Genomic DNA, 23067 nt, shown 5'->3' with positions numbered 1-23067 from the left:
GATGGAGTGAGAGAAAGTGAGGGAAAGACAAAAAGCAACAGAGTGTGAGAGAGAGAGAGAGAGAGAGAGAGGTTCAAGTATGGCTGGTTTGTAAGAAGTTTGCTTCCCAATCACATAGTTCCGGATTGTGTCCCACTGCGTGGATCCTTCGGCAAGTGTCTTCAACAATAGCCTCATGCCGACCAAAGCCTTGGGAATACATTTGGAAAACGGAAACTGAACGAAGCTGGTATTAGTGTATCTACGCCCCCGTAACTTAGTAGACCGATACAAGGAAACCGATACAATAAATTGTGCCATATAATTTAACACACTCCCTGGCAAAATTTCCACTTATTTCTTATTTTTATTTTCCTAAAATTTTCGTTGCATCATGCAACCTTTTCAATAGTCTTGAATTTACCGGGGAGTGTGTTAAATTATATGGCACCAAAAGAAAATGACTCACCCCAGGCACAACAGAATATGCTTCAACACACGAACTCCCATAAAAAATATTGCAAACCAAATCCAAAAACGAGATAGAATAAGTATTTCGCTAAAAGAAAAAAAAACATTAGGATCGATTCGTTCAACTAGAGTTCCCCATCATGGCTGCAGTCTAATGACTGGAACAAGTAAAGGATAAAAGATAAAGGAGAGAGAGAGACAAACAAACAGGGACAGACAGAGAGAGCAAGGTTAGAGTGAAAGGAAGGTGGGATAATTTTAAAGGGGAGTAATTGTTAAAAGTTATAAAGAGTAATCTCCCTTACATCATTAAAAATTTCTTTTAATGATGAATTGGCAAAAATTAAATGGTTAAAATATGTTTATATTCTTTAAAAGAGAATCACGGTAATAGCATTTTTATTTCCACGTTCGCATTTTGATATTCGACTACAATATACAAGTCCAATCAGAGAGCTCCTTCAATATTTATCTCATAATTTCCACTTATTCCTTGTAAATGAAAAATAATATTAATTTTTTTTGTTTTGTTTTTGTGCTAAATGCACAAAACTTGCAATTTGAGGTAGAAAACTAGCTGGTTACATCGATTTTTCCATCGTACCCAGCAAAATAAGTTGTTAGTTTTCATCACATAATAATGATAATAAATTATTGAAAAATAACATACGTAATATACATAGAGAAAATATTACCGTTCAGAAAATTAATAGATATATTTAAATAAAATAATATAGATACTATAAATGCTGTTGAAGAAATTGTCTTAAGTTTATATAATTAAGAAGTATTTCTGTTAATTCTGAATTTTTTTTTAAAACCCAAATCATTAAACGGAACCTATTTTCAGTTGACACCGTCTAAACAAGGGTAGATAACCTGGTGACCCTTTTGAAATCTGGGAGCAATGGAACTTCCTGAGGTGAAATATGACGTGACAGAATACATCGAAACGGTAAGGAAATGGTTTTGGTATTGATGAGTTTCACTAGATTCTGCGGCAAATGTCGATGCATGACATGTCACAGTTGGCATCAGGATTTTGTCTTGGCAAAACCTGAAATCCAAAGAAACTACTTAAGGTTTGAGTCTAAGGAATTGCTCGAAGCATTAGGTCCTTTATCTCGTCCCTTTTTCAGGATTTCTGTATTTTCTAACCAATGAGGAAGGTGCTGCGTGGTTGTTAGATTTAATCGAAATATATCTTAAACCACACCCAACCGTCCTTTAAAATGATGGATAAAATAATCAAGGGGAAAATGCTTAGTAGGGGGTGTGGAGATGAGATGGAAATATAATTTAAGGGCAGAATGTATGAGTGAGGAAAGATGAGATGGTCACAGATGGCAAGGCTTCACCTGTAGATTTTCTTTTACTAATTCTGGCCAAGGCTAAACAACGCCAGCATTTATTTCAGCTTTTTTTTCGTTAGCAAACTTTGATGATAATCTGATTGTAATGTGTAAATATTGACGTTAATTAAGGAATATATTGTATTTATATATAAAGAGGATAGATTGTTTCTTTTAGATTTCCTTTTTCAGAATTTCCATTGCGACCACCTGCACTTTATATGAATTAGTATTCTGTACAATGATAATTGTCAACTGTTTTGTATGTGTATATATATATATATATATATATATATATATATATATATATATATATACACACACACACACACACACACTGATCAACATATACCCATTAGTCCAAAAATATCAAATATATGTATATAGTCTTTGTTGCCACTTATCGTTAGAATATTTTAATGTCGTACCATTATATTCGTTTTATATGTAACACATAAAGCGAACGTGGGGATCTCTATATCGTTGCTCGTCATAAATAAGGAAACGACACACTACGTGATATAGCCCTATAAACTCCCGAGAGGTGTTAATGGTTCACCATCGAGATGTCCTGCATTTGGCATCATCATCATCATCATTTAGTATCCGTTTTCCATGCTGGCATGGGTTGGATGGTTTGACAGAAGTTGCACCACACTCCGTTGTCTGTTTTTGGCATGGTTTCTACAGTTGGATGCCCTTCTTAACTGCAACCAAAGTCAGTCAAGAAAAATTGAAATCAAAAAGGAAGATTCTGTATTTATGAAGTTGGCAGAAAACCACTTGAATAATCAATATGAAATCCAACGCACTCTAATAACTATGATATCTCAGAACTTCTGGATAGATTTAAATAAAACTAACTTTAAGAAAATGTGGTTTCAAAGTAAAACAATTTAATGGATAGCTCAATTAAATGTTGTTAAAGTTTGACACATTAATAGAAACTGATAAAAAATAGAAAGTTTGAATATTATTGTTTCTGAATCATCATCTTCATTATCATCATCGTTTAACTCCGTTTTCTATGCTGGCATGGGTTGGACGGTTCGACTGGGGTCTGGGAAGCCAGGAGGCTGCACCAGGCTCCAATCTGATCTGGCAGTGTTTCTACAGCTGGATGCCCTTCCTAATGCCAACCACTCCGACAGTGTAGTGGATGCTTTTACATGCCACTGGCACAGGGGCCAGAGGATCTGGCATTGACCACAATTGGATGGTGCTTTTTACGTGCCACCAGCATGGAAGCCAGTCAAGGCGGCACTGGCATCGGCCACGTTCGGATGGTGCTTTTTACATGCCCCCGGCAAAAGGATCGCAACTACAATTTCCATTTGATTTTGATTTTGATATTGCTGATGTTGATGTACTTGACTCAATAGGTCTCATCAAGCATGGCATCCAATGTACTTCTGAGTGGGCTGGTTATGTGACACTGGTGTAGGTTACAGCTGTGATCTCACCTTTATTTGCCGGGTTTTCGCAGTCACAGCATATCTCCAGAGGTTTCTGTCTTTCATCATTTCCTCTGTTCGAAGGTCATGCTTCACCACCTCATCCCATGTCTTCCTGGCTCTCCCTCTACTCTGGACTCCTTCCACTGTTTGGGAGTGGCACTTCCTCATCCATCCGCAGTACATGACCATACCAACGCAAACGTCTCTCTTATTGCCACATCCGATGCTTCTTATGTCCAACACTTCTCTAAGGGCGCTTACACTCTGTCGTGTGTGCACACTGACATTACACATCCAGTGGTTCATGCTAGCTTCATTTCTTTCAATCTGTTGTGTAAGAACTGTGCAGCCCTCATCTCCAGTGTTTCTGCAACTCTTCTACTATTTGTTCTTTGTCTCACATCCTGGAGACGTGCATCCCTATCTTCCTCAATTTCTCCTTGCCTCCTTCTTTGTTGCATGACTCCATTATCCTGCAGTCGTTCTGCCGTCATCTCAGCCATTTCCTGTTGTCTCCCTACCCTTGCTTCTTCCCAACGCCTTTTGGCATCATCTCTTGACTACGATTGTACCCCATCTCTTGACCACGTGGTATAATTGATCAGCACTTATTTTTGTATGTAATGTTGTATTGAGAAAATTAAATCAAAACAACAAAGAGATTACAAATGTCAAATGAATGAAATAAAATAAAATCAGAAATGATGAAACTATAAATGATCTCCACAAAAATATTTCTCTACATCTTCTGTGTGAGTGTACGTCAAAAAGTCAATGTCATTTGTCATTGCCTCTGTGAAGCTCAGCATACAGAAGGTGCTTTTTATGTGCCACCAGCACAGGTGCCAGTTCCATGAAACCAACAACAACCACAGTTATGATCTCACTTGACTTGACAGGTTTCTCAAGCACGGCATATTGCCAAAGGTCTCAGTCACTAGTCATTGCCTCCATGAGGCCCAAAGATCATGCTTCACCACCTCGTCCCATGTCTTCCACTGGTTCCCTCCACAGTTAGAGATTGGCACTCCTTCACACAGCTGTCCTCATCCATACACAACACATGACCATACCAGCACAAGCGTCTCTCTTGCACACCACATCTGATGCCTCTTCTGCCCAACTTATCTCCCAGGATGCTTAAACTCTGTCAACCATACACACTGATATTATTCACACTGATATATATTCATCAAGAACATTAATCACAAACTCTTACCTGCATGGAAAGTGGAGATAAAATGATGGCAAATGTAGAATCAATCTTTCTTCATTAAAATTTTAGAAGCTACAATTGTGTATTTTCTTTTACTTCATTTGGATTGAAAGTAATTATATTTGAAGAACGGGGACCTCATTGTTTCAGAGTTAAAGGACTAAGTTACTATACAACTTGTATTGTCCACCCTGAAAATCAAAAAGTCACAATATGGCCAGTTGTATCTAAACAGAGACCAATGGCCATTGTTCTTATGTTCAGCAGAGTTAGAAGAAGCACATGCAATCTCAGACACTGGTCCTATTCAAAAATGTAGAACTTTCAAATGAGGAATAAAATTACTGCTGCGTTTTTTATGTAAATGGAACATCACCCTTAACTGTGGAATGTCCATGGGGCTCGGCTTGGTATTATAATGTTGTGCCTGGTATAGGCTTCTACTTGGCCGGCTCCTGTCAAACCGTCCAACCCATGCCAGCATGGGAGAGAGGTGTTAAATGAGGATGATGATGATGATGATGATGATATAATATGCATCAGTTTACAGGGACCAAGTAGTTCATGATCAGCAGCTCATTAGCATACAATTTCAATATTAATAGATCTATAAATTAATTAATCAAATGTATAAAATAAACTTGATCCAATTACAAAATTTTGAATAACTTTGACTGGAGGACAAGCACTACACTATTCCAATTTTGGTAACAACACGCATTGCCTAGTATGCAATAAATGACGTCAGCATCATCATTGTTTAATGTCCGCTTTCCATCCTGCCATGGGTTGGACAGTTTGACATGGGTCTAGCCAGCTGGGGGCTGTCCAGATTCCAGTTGTTTGTTGTGGCATGGTTTTTACAGCTGGATGCTCTTCCTAATGCCAACCACTTATCAGTGTGTACAAGGTACTTTTTACATGCCACTGGCACCACCAGCATGGGTGTGTTTATACAGTACCAACATGGGTGCTTTTATGTGGTAGCACCTGAACGTGTGCATGTGTGAAAGACAACAATTTTACTTGGCTTGACGCATCTTATCAGTTACAGCAAATTGCCACATTTCCCAGTCCCTTCTTATTTCCTCAGTGAGACCCAACATCTGAAGATCCTTTCCACAGGTACCCACTACAATTAGAGCTCAGCATTTCTTTATGCAGCTGTCCTCATCCATGCACACTGCATGGCCCAACCATCACAGTCTTCCCTCTTACACACAACATCTGATGCCTCTTATACCCAGTTTTCCTCTAAAGTCATTTACACTCTGTTGTGCATGCACACTGACATTACCCATCCAGTGGAGCATACTCACTTCATTTCCTTCAAGCTTTCACAAGTCCTCTGCAGTCAAGGCCCATGTTTCACTGTCATGTTTCTTAGCTGTATGTACACAGGCAATTTTACTATCTGCCTTTCAATCTGAGGGAGGGGCCTTTAATTACCAACAAAGGTAGAAGCTCTCTGAACTTTACCCATTTCTTTTCCACTACTGATGACTTGGTCTCCTAAATAACATAAGCTATCTACTGCTTCTAATGATCCTCCTGAGCATTTGAGGGAGTCCATTGTCTGCACATGTTTTGTGCTTATTGCACCAACACTTTTGCCACACACAAACTCTATATTCTCCATTAACCTTCTGGGATACACCTTTTATGTGTCCAAAGCTTGCACTGGGTACAATGTATGGAGTTTCTATCAACACCCTTCTTACATATTGAGCAGGGCCATCTCCCAGAAAGGACTTGTGATTTGTCTGTTTTCCTACTTACTTGGACTTTGGCTTTTGCTAAATTAACTCTAAGGCACTTTAGGCCTTGTTCACACCTGAAATGTCTTCTCTAAGTGATTCAGCTATAAGAACAAGCTCATCAGTGTAGAGGAGCTGCCAGGGACAGCTGGTTTTGAATTCCTCTGTTATTGCCTGGAGGACTAAGATAAACAGGAGGGGGCTGAGAACTGGGCCTTGTTGAACTCCTACCTGTACACTGAATTCATTGCTATACTTGTTGCCAACCTTCACCTTACAGGCAGCATCCCTGTACATGGCTTGTACGGCTCTCACTAACCACTCATCTATCCCTAACTTCTGCATTGACCACCAGATAAGGGATCGGGGGACGCTGTCAGAGGCTTTCTCCATGTCGACAAAAGCCAGGTGCAGAGGTTTACTTTTGGCTTAATACTTCTGCAGTTGCCTAACCAGGAAAAAAGCATCCGTCATGCTCCTGCCTGGCACAAATCCAAACTGCATCTCTTCTGCACTAACTCTCTTCCTAATTGAGCTATGACCCTTTCTTTGACTCCCATCACCTGCTCCAGCAATCTGATGACTGTAATTATTTCTGTTTAAGGCATCACCTTTACCTTTGTAGCAGATCATCATCAAACATCCATTTTCTCATGCTGGCACAAGTTACACAGTTTGACAGGGAACTGGCTGGTTGCAGGGATGCATTAAGCTTTTAATGTCATATTTGGCATGATTTCTTTGCTTGGATACCCTTCCTAATGCCAGTCACTTTACAGAGAATATTGGGTGCTTTTTTTCTTGCTACAGGCTCTAGTGAGTTTGCCATGTAACTTCCAAGGCAGAAAAAGAAAAAAAAAACAGGGAAAAAGCTCTCACTACTAAAAGGAAGCATTTGAGGGGGAAAGATGGAGGTGGATGGCTTTATGCCAAGTGTTGAAAGGCTAAAGTGTGACAAAGGGACAAATAGTAGTTCCCATGAGCTTCCAGTTTTAAATTCCTCTGTTATGGTCTGGAGGGCAATGATGGATAGGAGGGACTGAGAACGAAACCTAGGTGTATGCCTACCTACACACTAAATTCATCACTGTACTCATTGCTAACTCTCACCTTACTAACAGGACCCCTGTACATAACTTGTATGCTTTCACAAGTCATTCATCTATCCCCAGATTCCTCAGAAACCACCATATCACAGAACAAGGGACTCCATCAAAAGCTTTCTCCAGACCAACAAATGCCAAGTATAATGGTTTACTCTTGGCTAAATACTTCCTGCAGTTGTCTAAGAAGATGGTGTCTCTAATTAATTGGAGACACTAGAATTCTTTCTGCAAGTTTCATGACCTGCTCCAGCAGTTTGATACTTCTATCTAGGGTATCTCATTTACCCTTATAACAGCTGACTATAATGCTGCTATACCACTGGAGATACGCCTTCCTGAATAATCTAATTAACTATACAGGTGACGAGATGTATATTTATGTATATATATGTGTGTGTGTGTGTAGTTCTTTTCAGTAATTATATTTCATGCTTCTTCAGGCTTCTGGGAATAAAGTCAGTCGTCAATCTGTTCTGTGCGGCAGTCAAAATATTGTTCTTAATGGAAAGGTAAGTCATTTCCAATTATTTCTTTATTCAATGCAGCTCTAACAAATATTCTGATTATTAGGTTCACCAGTTTAAGAAATCCTGCAAAGGTCAAAGCCATATTACACTACCTCCTCCTCCTCATCATCATCATCATCATCATCATCAAATTGCCTCATCAAAGATCATGATCATTATTTCGCCCCCCCCCACACACACACACTGACTGACTTATTGAGAAAAAGAGAAAAATAAACAAAGAATTTCAGTATAACATACATAGATAAATTGGTTTATTCGAATGGAAAAAAAAAAGGGAATTGAACTCTACATTATCCTATGTGTACAGTGTACTAGAAACAGCTGTTAAATCTACAGAATGAGGGCAGAAACAGTTACCTAGAGAGAGTGGGAAGTAACAAGAGTTGTGCTGCTGTAAAGGGGATACATGGTAAGGGCAAGGAAAGGAGGGAGACAGAGTGTTCAAGAATGAGGGGCAGAAACAGGTTTGTTGCTGTAGAAGAGATACATGATTACTCAGCCAGTGAGAGAGAGAGTAGGAGACAGCAAGAGCAGGAGGGGGGATGGCAGCAAGTGCCAGGGTATACTTTCAAGGAAGGAAGATCAGGGCATGGATGGGAGATGAATCTGTGGCAGGTGTTGGCAGGGTATTTGCCAAGGAGTCGCAAGTAGGGAGTAGGAGAATGCAGGGACTGGAAAGAATCTGGGTATATAGAGGGGGAGGGAACAGGGGGAAGCAGCGATGTAGTGAGGACTGGGTTGGGGAGTGGGGAATACTGTGACTGGTGAGAATCTGGGTATGAGGAGGGGGACGGGGGAGATGCACTGATACAGTGAGTTGGGGAGTGGGAGATAATCATAGTGTATGAAGAGGAAATGTGAGGAAAGGGAAGTGGGGGGTGAAGTTTGGTTTGTTGGGGTAGGGTGTGTGATAGTTTTATTATGAGACACAACACTTCTAGACCTCAGGTTCACTGATGTGGCTGGGTCTTCTCAAGTAACCTCAGTCCAGTGTCATTTCTTGTGTGAGTCCCAACATCCTGAGATCAGTCCTCACCACTTCATCCCATGTCTTCCTGGGTCTCCTGCTTCCACAGGTGCCATCCACTTTCTGTGACAGGCACTTCTTTATGCACCTGTCCTCATTCATATGCATCACATGTCCAAACCAATATAGTCTTCTTCTCTTGAATGCTGCATTTAATTCTTCTTATCCCCAACTTTTCTCTCAACACATTTGTGCTTTGTTATTCATGCACATTGATGCCACACGTCCAGCAGAGCATACTGCCTTCATTTCTCTCTAGTCTACACATATCCTCTGCATTCAGAGCTCAAGTTTCACTACCATGGAGTATGGCTGTTCATACACAAGCATCATACAATCTACCTTTCACTCTGAGAGAGAGTCCTTTAGTTGGCAACAGAGGGAATTAGAGTCTTATCTGCTTTCTTATTAACAACTTTGGTCTTAGCTAGGTTAACTTTGAGGCCCTTCGATTTCAGGCTTTGCTTCCATACCTGAAGTTTCTTCTCCAATTCTGCAATAAGAGCAAGGTCTTCAACATATAGTAATTCCCATGAGCATTCAGTTTTGAATTCCTCTGTCATGGCCTGGAGGACTATGATGAATAAGAGTGGACTAAGAACTGAGCCCTGATGAACCCCTACCTAAGCGCTAAATTCATCACTATATTCATGGCTGACTCTCACCTTCCTGACAGCACCACTGTACATGGCTTGGACAGCTCTAACAAGCCACTCCTCTACTCCTAACTTCCTTAGAGACCACCATATAACAGAACGTGCAACTCTGTCAAAAGCTTTCTCCAGGTCACCGAAAGCTCAGGATATTGGCCAAATATTTTTCCTGCAGCTGCCTCACTAGGAAGATGGGATCTGTGGTACTCTTCCCAGGTACAAAACCAAAATGCATCTCATCTAGTTTAATTCTATTTCGAATCGATTGAGCTAAAGCCCTCTCTGTAACTTTCTTGGCCTGGTTCAGTAGTTTGATACCTCTCTAGTATATATATACTGATTGACCTATATCTTTTGTTGTATGTTTATATTGATTTATTGAGCTATTCTGTTAATGTACTACATACTTACTAACTTGGTATTTTGAGTACTACTGCTAGAATGAAACTTAATTTAGTAGAAGCCAGTTAAGGAATTGGTCCTCTTTCAAGATACTACACTTGAAAGGGAAGATTGATTCCACCCTAGCCCTACAATATATGCTTGATTAGGAAAATAAGGATCTCTTAACAGGTTTCCACTTTTTAGTCAGCTTCCTGTTACCTCAGTGTTGTCATATGGAATAAGAGGACGACAGCCGATGCATAAACGTGTATTTCGGCGGATCTAAAGACTGATATTACTTCATTAGATCAATGACCAAATCACTAAATCATTTCATTATTTTTATTATAAGGAAGACTCTTCAACAATTTCAGTGATTTAAACTCTATTATTATTTCATATTCCCAAACACATTTGTTTGGACATTGCATCCAAGCATTGCATCTATAAATTTGCTGATAAACACTTTTGTTTCCTCTCTTCTGCAAAATTGGGATAACTGTGGCCCCTCTGAGAAATGAGCCCCACAAGGTGAGGTGGTTGCTGGCCATTCTCCAATCATGTCTGCGGGGCACATCTGAACATGCCGTTTGTTCTGGGGTGTTTCCCCCTCCCACCATTAAATTGTGATCCATTTTTTTTATATAAATAAAACTTGTAAACTCATTTGTTTTTAAATTTTCCTTAGAAAACCAGATTAATTAATTAATTAATTAATTAATATGTATGTATTTATTAAGTGAACAGCTGGAACTAAAATACTCTTCCAGTCCCAAACTATTCTACCCTTTTCCTTAAAATGATTTTCTATAATTAGATTTTCCATTTGTGATATAAAGTTAAATAGTTGTCTTATTTAAAGGTAGAAACATCTTTTCTTTCTAAAATTTCCTTTCTTTCTTTTTTGTATAAAGTTGAGAGCAGATTTAAAATTACTCCATGTCTATTTTAATATGTTTGTCATTGAATTTTCTTTCTTGTCTTACAGACCATCATCATGTCGGATTGTATCATTCGTGGTGACCTGGCCAATGTCAGAATAGGCAGACATTGTATAATCAGTGCTAAAGCTGTGATTAGACCACCTTTTAAGAAGTTTAGCAAAGGGTAAGAGAAATTTCTCTGTTCTGAACTATTATTAGTCCAAGCTATTTGGCATTTCTACTTACACTATATTCTCATTGATTGGATCTCCAGTTGTCGTCAGATGTCTTATATTCGGATGTGTACATGGCCTGGACAAGATTTGAACTAGAAACAATTATCTCTAAACTTCTAGCAATGTCATTATCCACTGAGTGCTAATTTGGTTGTATGTGTATCTACCTGGTGGCAACATGGTGTAAATATAGTTATTGTAGAAATTATTTGTATCCAATGATAATATTCGAGAAATGATAACCTGAACAACTCCCCTCTAAAAACCCTTATTTTCTTAACCTATTTAACGAATGTAATATTCCATAGTTAAGTTATTCTCAGTGATCTAATCCAAGATTTGGTTGAAATATTTGTTGGGGATCATTTTGACTAGTTCTGTAGCAGGACAACAGCACATAGTTGTGTGTGCAGTGAGAGTTAGCAGTGACTTTCATTCGTGAGGCAGTGTATTGCGTGACATTGCTGTGTTTATTTCGCAAGTTGTGAAATGGACAGGAACAAAGAGCCACCATGAAATTTTGCATTAAACTTAGAAGGTCTGCTACAGAGACATTGAGCATGCTTTGGCAAGCTTAGGGTGACCAGGCAATGGGTCATGTGCAATGTTCCAAGTGGCACAGGCACTTCAAAAGTAGAAGAATGTCCTTGGAAGACAATGAGCAATCTGGAAGACCTGCCATGAGTGTTACCCCCGAAAATGTGGAGAAAATTCATCAGCATGTGGATGAGGATCATTGGAGGACAATCAACGACATTGCTGATGTGGTTTGCCTGTCCTATGGGTCCCTGCAGATAATCCTAACATCTGAATTGAACATATGGCATGTCTCTGCCAAGTTTGTCCCCGGCCTGCTTACCTCTGAGCAGAAAGAACAGAGCATCGAAGTCAATCAAGATCTCCATCAACATGCCACTGATGACTCATTCATCATGTTGCTAATCACCTCCAGGGACAAGAGTTGGGTCTATGGGTACAACCTTGAGATGCAGCCCCTCATCTCCACAACCAAAGAAGGTCCAACAGACCCACAGCTCAATCAAGAGCATGCACATCATTTTATTACAACATGATGTAGATTATTCAATGTCCATGGTAAAGAATTTATACCCCCAGAGCCAGATCACCAATCTAGAGTGCTAATGCAATGTTCTAAAGCATTTGAGGGAGGATGTTCAGCGAAAATAACCAGATCTATGGAGCACGAGAAACTGGATTCTTCTCTGCTACAATAATGCACCCTGTCACCAAGCTCTTCTCACTAAAAACACCATACCACTGCTCCCACCCCATTCCCCAGATTTAGCACCTGCAGACTTCCATCCCTTCCCCAGGAGAAAAAGGTAACTCAAAGGTTGCCATTTTAACACTGTTGTCCTGATCCAAAGCAAATTGCAGAAGGTCCATGACTTCCAGGCAGGAATGCTGGGACCGGAGTATTGCTTTGCAAGGTGACTGTTTCAAAGGAAATGATGTTCAAACTGAGGTAAATAAGTTATTCCTTTATTAAACATAACTGGTCTGGGAACTTTTTGATTCCATGTGATGTCCATTTTCCATGCTGGCATGGGTTGGACTGTTTGCCAGGAGCTGGAGAGCTGCAGCAGGCTCCAGTTGTCTATTTTGGCATAGTTTCTATGGCTGGATGCCTTTTCTAACACCAATCACTATATAGAATGTGTTGGCTGCTCTTTATGTGGCACCTAATAAATGTCAGCCAAGCATTCATAATTTTTATAAAACTCAGTTATTTGTCCCAGAAGTTGGATTTGTCTTGTGTTAAATGAAACAATATTTTTCAATAATAATAATTGTTCAGTGGAAGACATTCTAGAGTTCAGTTTGGCTTGCAGGATTGCATTCCATTCGTGTGTTCTGAGGTGGAATCCTTTTGCTAAACACTTTCACTATCATTCATCCCCAAAATTGATATCTTTTACTTCTTTCAGTCATTAGACTGTGGCCATGCTGGGGCACTGCCTCCAAGTATTTTAGTCAAGCAAATCAACCCCCAGTACTTTTTTGTTTTTTAATTCTGGTAGTTATTCTATCAGTCTCTTTTACTGAATCACTAAGTCATGAGGACATAAACACACCAACACTGGTTATCAAGTGGTGGTGGGGATACAAACTGAGACACAAAGACACACACACACACACACACACACACGATGGGCTTCTTTCAGTTTCTGTCAACCAAATCCACTCATAAGGCTTTGGTTAGCCTGAGGCTACAGTAGAAGACACTTGCCCAAGGAACAATGCAGTGGGACTGAACCCAGAACCACGTGGTTGGGAAGCAAACCTCTTACCACACAACCATTCCTGCACATACCAACATCATCATCATCATCATCATCCGTTTTCCAGGCTGGCATGGATTTAATGGTTTGACTGGGGACTAGGAAGACAGAAGGCTGCACCAGGCTCCAATCTGATCTGGCAAGGTTTCTACAGCTGGATGCCCTTCTTAATGCCAACCACTCTGAGAGTGTAGTGGGTGCTTTTTACATGCCACTGACACAGGGGCCAGTCAAGTGGCACTGGCATCAGCCACAACTACAATTTCCATTTTGATTTTACTTGACTTGATAGGTCTTCTCAAGCACAGCATGTTTCCCAATGATTCAAAGGTTCCTTTTTAAATGGGCTGGTTATGCAACACTGTTATCAGCCATGGCTGTGATCTCACTTTACTTACCGGGTCTTCTCAATCACCACATATCTCCAGAGGTCGCAGTCTCTTTTGTTATTGCCTCTGTGAAGGTCGTGCTTCATCACCTCATCCCAGGTCTTCCTGGGGCTTCCTCTTCCACAGGTCCCTTCCATTGTTAGGGAACACTTCTTCACACAGTTCTCCTCATCCATACGCAGCACATGACCATACCAGCACAGTCATCTCTCAGGCCACTTATAGTCTGTCCTGCATGCACACTGACATTACACATCCAGCAGATCATACTGGCTTCATTTCTTTCAAGCCTACATATGTCCTCAACAGCCATGGGCCATGTTTCACTACCATGTAGCATGGCTGTTCACACACATGCATCATACAGTCTACCTTTCACTCTGGGTGAGAGAACAAATACACCAATCATATACTGGGGTAGGAGACTCTGAGCTGAGCTGAATCTCCTTCTCTTCCTCTATAAATTTATGATTTTGTCCTGATTTTATAGATTATTATTATTATTATTATTATTATTATTATTATTATCAAGTTTTAAACATGTGTTTAATATTTTTGTCTTTTTCCAGTGTAGCATTTTTCCCTCTCCATATAGGAGACCATGTCTTCATAGGTGAAGATTCTGTTATCAACGCAGCACAAGTTGGATCTTTTGTTCAAGTCGGCAAAAACTGTGTTATTGTGAGTAAAAATTCTGATGCTTTAAGAAAATGAATGTTCTTCAAAGAATCAAGGAATTGCCATTTTGGATATTATTTTCAATAATGATTTATTTGTTTACAAAAATAGAAATATTACATTTCTAAATTTCTAAGAGAGAGTTATGCTGTAACAGCACAATAAAGTGATGGCTTGTTGCCAACTTAATGTGACAGTCCCAGGAAAGGGAAGAATGTTACTGTTATTTAGCCCCAGGAAACACCGTTTCTAGTTGGTTATGTAACACAAGCATTCTGTGTCTTTAAATTTTCAAATGGTGTTTCTTGGGGCTAAATAACAGTAACATTCTTCCCTTTCCTGGGGCTGTCACATTAAGTTGGCAACAAGCCATCACTTTATTTGTTTGTTTTGCAAGATGTAAAAGTGTGTGTTGAAACATATTCTGTTGTATCTTGGGAGGGTCATTATGCCAATAATAACTATACACACTGGTTCCATTTCATTTCTTTTATTGTTATTTGTTAATCATATCTTCATGAGACTACCTCTTCGACAGGTCCCCTCCACAATTGCAGGTTCGCACTTCTTTATGCAGTTGTCCTCATCCGTATGTATCACATGACCATACCAGTCTCTCTTGTACACTACATCTGATGCCCCTTATGCCCAATCTTTTCTCAAGATGTCTACACTCTGTCATACATGCTCACAGACACTCTATGTCCAGTGGAGCATGTTGGCTTCATTTCTTTCAAGCTTTCGTATGTTCTTTGCTGTCACAGCCCATGTTTCACTACATGGCTTTGTTAATATTTAACCAATTAGTTAATTGATTATTTGATTAATTATTCAGTGTCAGTCAGTCAATCTGCTAAGTTTGTTGAAGTCCTTCCATTGCCATTTGCAACTCTCTCTCTCTCTCTCTCTCTCTCTCTCTCTCTCTCTCTCTCTCTCTCTCTCTACTCCAGGTCTGTTTTCTAGTTTGCACTTTCTATATTTATATGGATGTCAGTGAGAATGTTTGTGGGAGTGGGGAGGGAGAGCAAAAGAAAGAGTGTGTGTGTGTGTGTGTGTGTGTATGGGTGCACATTTGTGTGACAAGTCGATTCTTTAAGTATGTGAGAGAGAACATCTGTTTGTGCATGGTGTGGATTTTGTGAAAGGTATGAGTTTTAAACATTTATTTCTGTATCATCATCATCATTTAATGTCCATTGTCCATGCTGGCATGGGTTGGACAGTTTGACCAGGGCTGGCAAGATGGAAAGCTGCACCAGACTCCAATCTGATTTGGCAAGGTTTCTATGGCTGGATGCCCTTCCTAACACCAACCACTCCAAGACCATAATCTGTGCTTTTACATGCCACCGGCACAGGTGCCATTTATATGACACCAGCATCAGTCATGACTACGATTTCACTTACCTTGACGGATCTTCTTAAGCACAGCATATTGCCAAAGGTCTCGGTCACTAGTCATTTCCTCTTTGAGGCCCAAAGTTCAAAGATCATGCTTCACCACAGGTTCCCTCCACAGTTTGAGACTGGCACTTCTTTACACAGCTGTCCTCATCCATAAGCATCACATCACCATACCAGCGCAGTCGTCTCCCTTGCACACCACATCCAATGCTTCTTATGCCCAACTTTTCTCTCAAGATGCTTACACTCTGTCAAACATGCACACTGACATTGCACATCCAGTGAAGCATACTAGCTTCATTTCTTTCAAGCCTACGCATGTCCTCAGCTGTCAGTGCCCATGTTTCACTTCCATGTAGCCTAGCTGTTCACACTTAGGCGTTGTACAATCTGCCTTTCATTCTGAGAGAGAAGCCCTTTGTTGCCAGCAGAGGTGGGAGCTCTCTGAACTTTGCCCAGCCTAATCTTATTCTCAAAAATCCACCACCGCTAATAACTTGGTCACCTAGATACAGAAGTTATCAACTATCTCTAGTTTACCCCCACTGACAGTTGTTGCAGTCTATTTTCTGTACAATTTCTGTGTTTATTGTACCTGTGCATCTTCCACACACAAAAGCTATTTTCCCTGTTAACCTTCCTCTGATATTGCTGCACCTCTTATGTGTCCATAGCTTACACTGGGTACATCTTATGGAGCTTCTACCTACGCCTTTTCTACAGATAGAGCAGGGCCCATCTATCTGAAAGGATTTTTGATTTGTCTGCTTTCCTACTTATTAAGACTTTGGTTTATGCTAGGTTAACTCTTAAGGCCCTTCGATTCTAGACTTTGCTTCCATACCTGAAACTTCATCTCTAGTTCTGGTAGTGTATATATTTATTTATTTTTATGGTTCTACTAACTTATAAGTCAGTATACATCCATTGGTGTGAGTGTCAGATTGATGAAACATACATTGTGTGAGATTAATTGCTGTGCATGGGCAAAAGCCTAATTCCTCAATACTCGTATACGTCGTCGTCGTTTAACGTCCGCTTTCCATGCTAGCATGGGTTGGACGATTTGACTGAGGACTGGTGAAACTGGATGGCAACACCAGGCTCCAATCTAATTTGGCAGAGTTTCTACAGCTGGATGCCCTTCCTAACGCCAACCACTCAGAGAGTGTAGTGGGTGCTTTTACGTGTCACCCGCATGAAGGCCAGTCAGGTGGTACTGGCAACGGCCACGCTCAAAATGGTGCATTTCATGTGCCACCCGCACAAAAAAAAAGATTTCGTGTGTCGCCCGCACATGAGCCAGTCCAGGGGAACCAGCAACGATCTCGCTCGAAAATCCTACAATGGCCCCGCACAAGAGCCAGTCCAGAGGCACTGGTAACAGTCTCGCTCGAAAAATTTCTTGTGTCACCCGCACAAGAGCCTGTCCAGGAGCACTGGCAACGATCTCACTCGAAAGATTTCATGTGTCGCCTGCACATGAGCCAGTCCAGGGGAACCAGCAATGATCTCGCTCGAAAATCCTACAACGGCCCTGCACAAGAGCCAGTCCAGTGGCACTGGCAACGGTCTCGCTCAAAAAATTTCTTGTGTCACCCGCACAAGAGCCATATTCCTTATTTCTTTGAGTTGTAAGAATGAAAGATAAAGAAGCAATAAACTGTAATTTGACCATCCTAAAAAAAGTAAAACTGGTCTTAAATGTCATTTCCACATCCCAGCACCACATTGAGAAGAGGTTCACAACAGAGTTAGACCAAAGACACCCAGTCTTTAAGGATTGTCCAACTCAGAGTGTCATCTCTCATATCCCTCTGTATAATGCAAGCACCAGTAATCTACCAGCTGCCTTAACGAGCTAACAGAGGGTTGTGAGCATCTGGTCAGGGCCTAGTTCATTGATTTTCTCTATTTTGAGGCCAGCAATTTTGAGGAGGAAGGAAATTGATTACATCAACTCCAGTACACAACTGGTATTTATTCCAACAATCCCAAAAAGATGAAAGACAACGTCGACTCTTAAGCATTTTGCCCAACATGCTGACGATTCTGCGAGCTTACCACCTTACAACTCTGAATGGTGTTGTCTGGTGTTTATTCAATATTACACGGAAGTCCAGCACTGTAAGCTATGACTTCTGCAAATCTTATGACTTATTCTGTTCCAATAACTGAACTCTGGAAGTGTCTACAAGTTATCTGAGCATTAAACTAAACGTTAACATGTTTCTAGTGCTCCTTTACATACTGAATTGAAATCTTGCTGAGGTCACCTCTGCCTTTCATCTATCCAGGGTCAATAAAATAATGTACCAGTCAAGGTATTTAACTGACCCCCACCAAAATTACTGACCTTGTGAGTCAACTAAATCAGAAAACATTTTATCAAAGTACTTACTTCCCCTTACGTATTACATTGACAGAAAAATAATTTTCTCAGTTACAGATAAAATATAACAGTGGGACATTTTATTTCCTAAATTTATAGCTTTGAATCTTTATTTCTACCCAACTGTTCTATTTTTATATACTTTTTTCTTGTATGTGTTAATTGAAAAGTCATTTTTATAAAATGTAACAATTATTCAATATAAATCTTTTCTGTCTTCTCTTTTGCCTGTCATCCATTAGGGACGCCGATGCATCTTGAAAGACTGCTGTGCTATTGCTGACAATACTGTCTTGCCTCCAGAAACAGTTGTGCCCCCCTTTACCCTATTTTCTGGTTCACCTGGTATGTGCTTATGCTCCACTAATTCCTCAATATTATTTTACCCATTAATACTTTTTAAATAACTTTAATCTTTTGGCTAAGTACTCCACATGTTTCTCATGTTATTTATGAAACATTTTTGTTTTCTATTTCAAGAATATGTTTCATTTTAAACAAGATGCAGGTGTGGCTGTGTGATTAAGAAGCCTACTTCCCATCTGTGTGGTCTTGGGTTCAGTCCCACTGCATGGTACTTTAGGCAAATGTCTTCTACTATAGCCTTGAGCTGAGCAAAGCCTTGCAAGTGGATGTCGTAGGCAGAAACTGAAAGAAGCTTGTTGTGTGTGTGTGTGTGTGTATACATGCCCCCTTGTCTTCACATCATATGAGGATTGTAAACAAGATCCCCATCATAATAAGCAATGCCATTCATTTCCTGTCTTCATTGTAAAATGTGTCTGACTGTAGAAAATCTGCCTCAACAAATCCATCTGACCTGTACCAGCTTGGAAAAAAGGGACACTAAATGATGATGGTGGCATGAGCAGATATTTTTGTTTGTGCTGGTGATATTAAAAAATATATAAAGCAAAAGAATGTCTTCAGAAGATTGAGAGCAATAAAGTTACCAAAATTTAATGTTTTTAAAAGAAAGCAAAGAAATATTATTTCACTAAATTATTGCATCTCCACACTGTGCTACATTAGAAAACTTTAAATTCCTTTCACATCCATAATTGATATTTGATGTAATTTATTTTGATCACTTTATTTACAGGTCGATTTTGCGGAGAACTACCAGAGTGTACACTTGAAATGATGTTTGATGTAACCAAAGGTTTTTATCAGAACTTTGTGCCTCTAAATAAAAGCAAATAGAAAAATCTCCCTATTTATATATATATTTCATGTAAGTATATTTCAATTCATCATCATCATCATTTAATGTCCATTATCCATGCTGGAATGGGTTGGATGATTTGACCAGACTCCAGTCTGATTTGGCATGGTTTTCTACGGCTGGATGCCCTTCCTAACACCAACCACTCCAAGAGTGTAATGGGTGCTTATACATGCCATTTGCATGACACCAGGGTGTTTTTATGTGTACTCCTGGCACGGGTGCCAATTTGTGTGGCATCGGTCTCTGCCAATTGTTCATCCACTAAGTTTGTGTGTCGTGTTTAGTTCGGATCTGTTGGAATAATGTGGAGTGTAAGGATTGCAGGCAAAGGAGCTGGTGACAGTAAACAGAAAGTAGATATCTATATACGTGTGTGGTGGAAGAAACCCAGGGCATTGTTTAGGCATAGTAAGAATGGAAGTTTGACAAATCTGGTAAACTAGAGTCTTTACTGATGCAAATGGCATCAATAAAGAGCTGGTTCTGTGGTTTCCAGTTTCTTCAGGCAATTGACTACAGCTGAGGATCCTGACTGAATCTTGTCGAAAGGAAGGCAGGGAGCTAGCAAAACAGTGCAGTTTGAATTCAGAACATATAGACTGACAAACTTTCACTGAGTTCAACTTTGCCTTTCATAAGTACCAGTTATGCTTTGGGGTCAAATGTAATCCGCTTAGTCCACATTCTCCTGAAATTTCTAGCCTTGTGCCAAAATTTAAAACCATTATTACTTTTGAAAGGTATAGTGATGGAAACCCTTTAGAATTCACATTATTTTGTCAAGTACAATACTTATATATTTGCATATTGATTTAAATTAATCATGCATTATCTTGTAGCTTTGAGATTTCAAAGATGTAATAGTCTATTATTACAATGATGTTCTTAGGGAGGTGTGAATCCAGACCTGCCCGGTTTGAACATAAAACAGGTAGAAAATTTGGGGTCAAATATTGCCAGTTTAAATGCTAAAGGGTTAATGGGATATTAAGTGTATCTGGTATTATGCCTTACTATAAGAAGGAAGTTTTGATATTTCAAACAAGGCCCTTTAAAGTGTGTTGAAGGCCGTGAATGAAGCTGTCCTTATTTGTGTTAAAAATCAAATGGTAAATTGATTTATTTTATAAAATTGAAAGGCAAGTTTCTTCTAATTATTTCTCACAACTAAAATAGAAAATACAAATTTTTTTTTTTAATTCTGCCGAAATTCGTCAGTATTTTTAATAAGTTTCATCTAATTTCATTGATTTCTTTCAGTTTCCAATTTTCAAGAGTTTTTAGACTTTATTGGTGTACTTTACTGAGAATTTTTTGTAAAACAACACTGAAAATATTCTAATTTGAAATCCTTTTTCTGAAAACAGTAAATAGCTTTAAATTAACATCATTGCATCAATAAATTGTTATTTTTGTCTTCTTCCAGATTACATTCATTTCAGTGGTGAAAGTGGAACAAGTTTAGTCACACATGCAACAGTTTGTTCCATTTATTGTTTATCAGACCAAACATTGTCAAAATACTGTGCTACCTGCTTTCACATTTTGCTGGAAAATAAAATCATTTACTTTGAAAATACAAAGCTAAATCACATGAACTCCTCCTCTTTTTATCAGATTCTAAAGCTTCTGTTTTCTTTCATACTTTTATGAATCAATTTATGGTTTAAATAAATTGCAGTTGGTTTTTCTTTCAGTACAATCAGTGGTTTGTATTTACCTCATTTTGTGAGGCAACAGATTCTTGTTCTATTGGTGCCGTACATTAGATTCCAAACTTTAACAAATGTATTGGCACCACACAAACAAAAACACCAATAACTTATGCTTTACTGTAGCATGTGAGTAGCCAACACATAAACCCACAGGCTGTTGTACTTTCACATCCAACTCCAGTTATTGGTTGTTTTATTATTATTAAGATGGCAAACCGGCAGAATCATTTGCACGCCAGGCAAAATGCTGCTAAGCATTTTGTCCTTCTTCATGTTCTGAATTCAAATTCCACCAAGGTCAACTTTGCCTTTCATCCTTTTTTGGGTTGCACACTGGGCTTGATGTAATTGACTAGACACCCCTCCCACAATGTTTCAGGCCTTGCGCTTATAGTAGAAAGGATAATTATCAAGGCAGCAAGTTGGCAGAATTGTTAGCCTGCCAGGCATAATAATGCTTAGCGGTGTTTCGTCTGTCTTTGCACCGAGATCAAATTCCAACATGGTTGACTTTGCCTTTCATCCTTTTTGGGGTCAATAAGATAAGAACACTGGGGGTCAATGTAATCAGCTACCCCCTCCCCAAAATTGCCGGCCTTGTGCCAAAATATGAAACCATTATTATTGTATAAAAAATGGTGATGTATAGCACATTACAGCATTTAATTATATTTCTTAGTTCAGATCCTACCAAAGTTAATTGTCTTTCATCCTTCCAGAGGTGAGGAGGGAATAGGGGCCAATACAATAAGTAACATGCTATGGTGGTAAGAGTTGGCAAGGATCTAATCAATTCCTCCTCCGCCTCCTCCCCTGAAATTGTTTGATTTTGTGCCACTATTATAATTAAATAATTGGCATTATTATTTTCAAAACTAAAAGAAATTTTAGAATGTATTTCCAGTCATAGAGAATTCTACAATTGTCTGCAGTTTTAAAGTGTTAACATTTCCTGCTACACAATAATTTTCATAATTCTGCTCCAGCTTGTTTTGTTTATTTCATGCAATGAGGTAATTAGAAATCTTTCTGATCAATTCTTTTTATCAATTATATATTTATTTAATTTTTCTTGATGGAAGGGGTCATATTTTTATTTGTGTCCTACAGTTGCTCAACAAATTATTCATTGAATAAATACATTAATTAAAATATCTCAGTAAAATAGTAATCAGTGGGTTTTTTTTTTTTTTTCAACCATTTTGAACATTTGTAAACTAATAAATGAACAGACCTTTGGTCCTAGTTTCAGAGTACACACGTTTGTCTTTTTGTTCTGTTTTTTATTTTGGAATTTTAAACATTCCAGGTGTAATTTTTTCTTCCTTTTTTTTAAGCCAGTTGGCAGGCGTTTAACAGGGATTTGACTGTTATTTGTAACAAGTCAAGTCATCTCTGAGCCTCCCCACATTAACATTTTTTCAAGAGGTGGAATGGTTGATGGTATCAAAGAATGCAGATATTCATGCAAGTCTGTTTCTTTGCAGTTTTAATTATTGTTAAAAAACAATTTAAGATTTACTTTTGTAAAACTTCTTTGAATTGACCTTGAACAAATTCCAAGTATTTCTGATTCTCTTCATCTCATCCACTGGACAAATTACATCCTTAAGGAACATAGTCCTATGTGCTAATCCTTCATTAGATCTTATTCTTTAATCCTTCTTCAATAATCACAAAATTAAGAATATTTCTTGGTTAATTGAAAGAGAAAAAAAAACACTGGTGAAAAAGAGAAAAATTAGTTTTGGATCATATTTATTAAAAATAATTCATTTACAGGACACTGTATATTAACAGAATGCATGATGTTATTTTTGCCTCCTACTCATTGTAAAATTTAGACAAATAAATTAACTTATAAAAA

At 39.0% G+C, this 23067-nt stretch overlaps 1 protein-coding gene across 1 annotated transcript; it reads left to right on the top strand.

Moving 5' to 3' along the window:
* Positions 1-1322: 1322 nt before the first annotated feature.
* Positions 1323-23067, top strand: LOC106867899 (dynactin subunit 5). Its single transcript, XM_014912967.3, has 7 exons — positions 1323-1405; positions 7779-7847; positions 10921-11039; positions 14353-14464; positions 18500-18602; positions 19360-19491; positions 20912-23067. Exons 1-6 carry the CDS (start codon positions 1358-1360, stop codon positions 19458-19460), a joined length of 552 nt encoding a protein of 183 aa, XP_014768453.1. The 5' UTR covers positions 1323-1357; the 3' UTR covers positions 19461-19491; positions 20912-23067.

This window comes from Octopus bimaculoides, chromosome 1 (assembly GCF_046866305.1).
Source record: "Octopus bimaculoides isolate indiv1 chromosome 1, ASM4686630v1, whole genome shotgun sequence".
In the NCBI taxonomy this organism is placed as follows: Eukaryota; Metazoa; Mollusca; class Cephalopoda; order Octopoda; family Octopodidae; genus Octopus; species Octopus bimaculoides.
Note: the sequence above shows the minus strand (reverse complement) of the source record. Positions and strands in the feature narration are given on the sequence as shown.

What these genes read in the sequence shown, in the direction of transcription:
- LOC106867899 (XM_014912967.3), top strand. Translation starts at nt 1,358, where the DNA reads ATGGAACTTCCTGAGGTGAAATATGACGTGACAGAATACATCGAAACG. An exon ending in ATATTGTTCTTAATGGAAAG is followed by an intron (nt 7,848 to 10,920) that starts GTAAGTCATTTC and finishes CTTGTCTTACAG; the next exon opens with ACCATCATCATGTCGGATTG. An exon ending in TCGGCAAAAACTGTGTTATT is followed by an intron (nt 14,465 to 18,499) that starts GTGAGTAAAAAT and finishes GTCATCCATTAG; the next exon opens with GGACGCCGATGCATCTTGAA.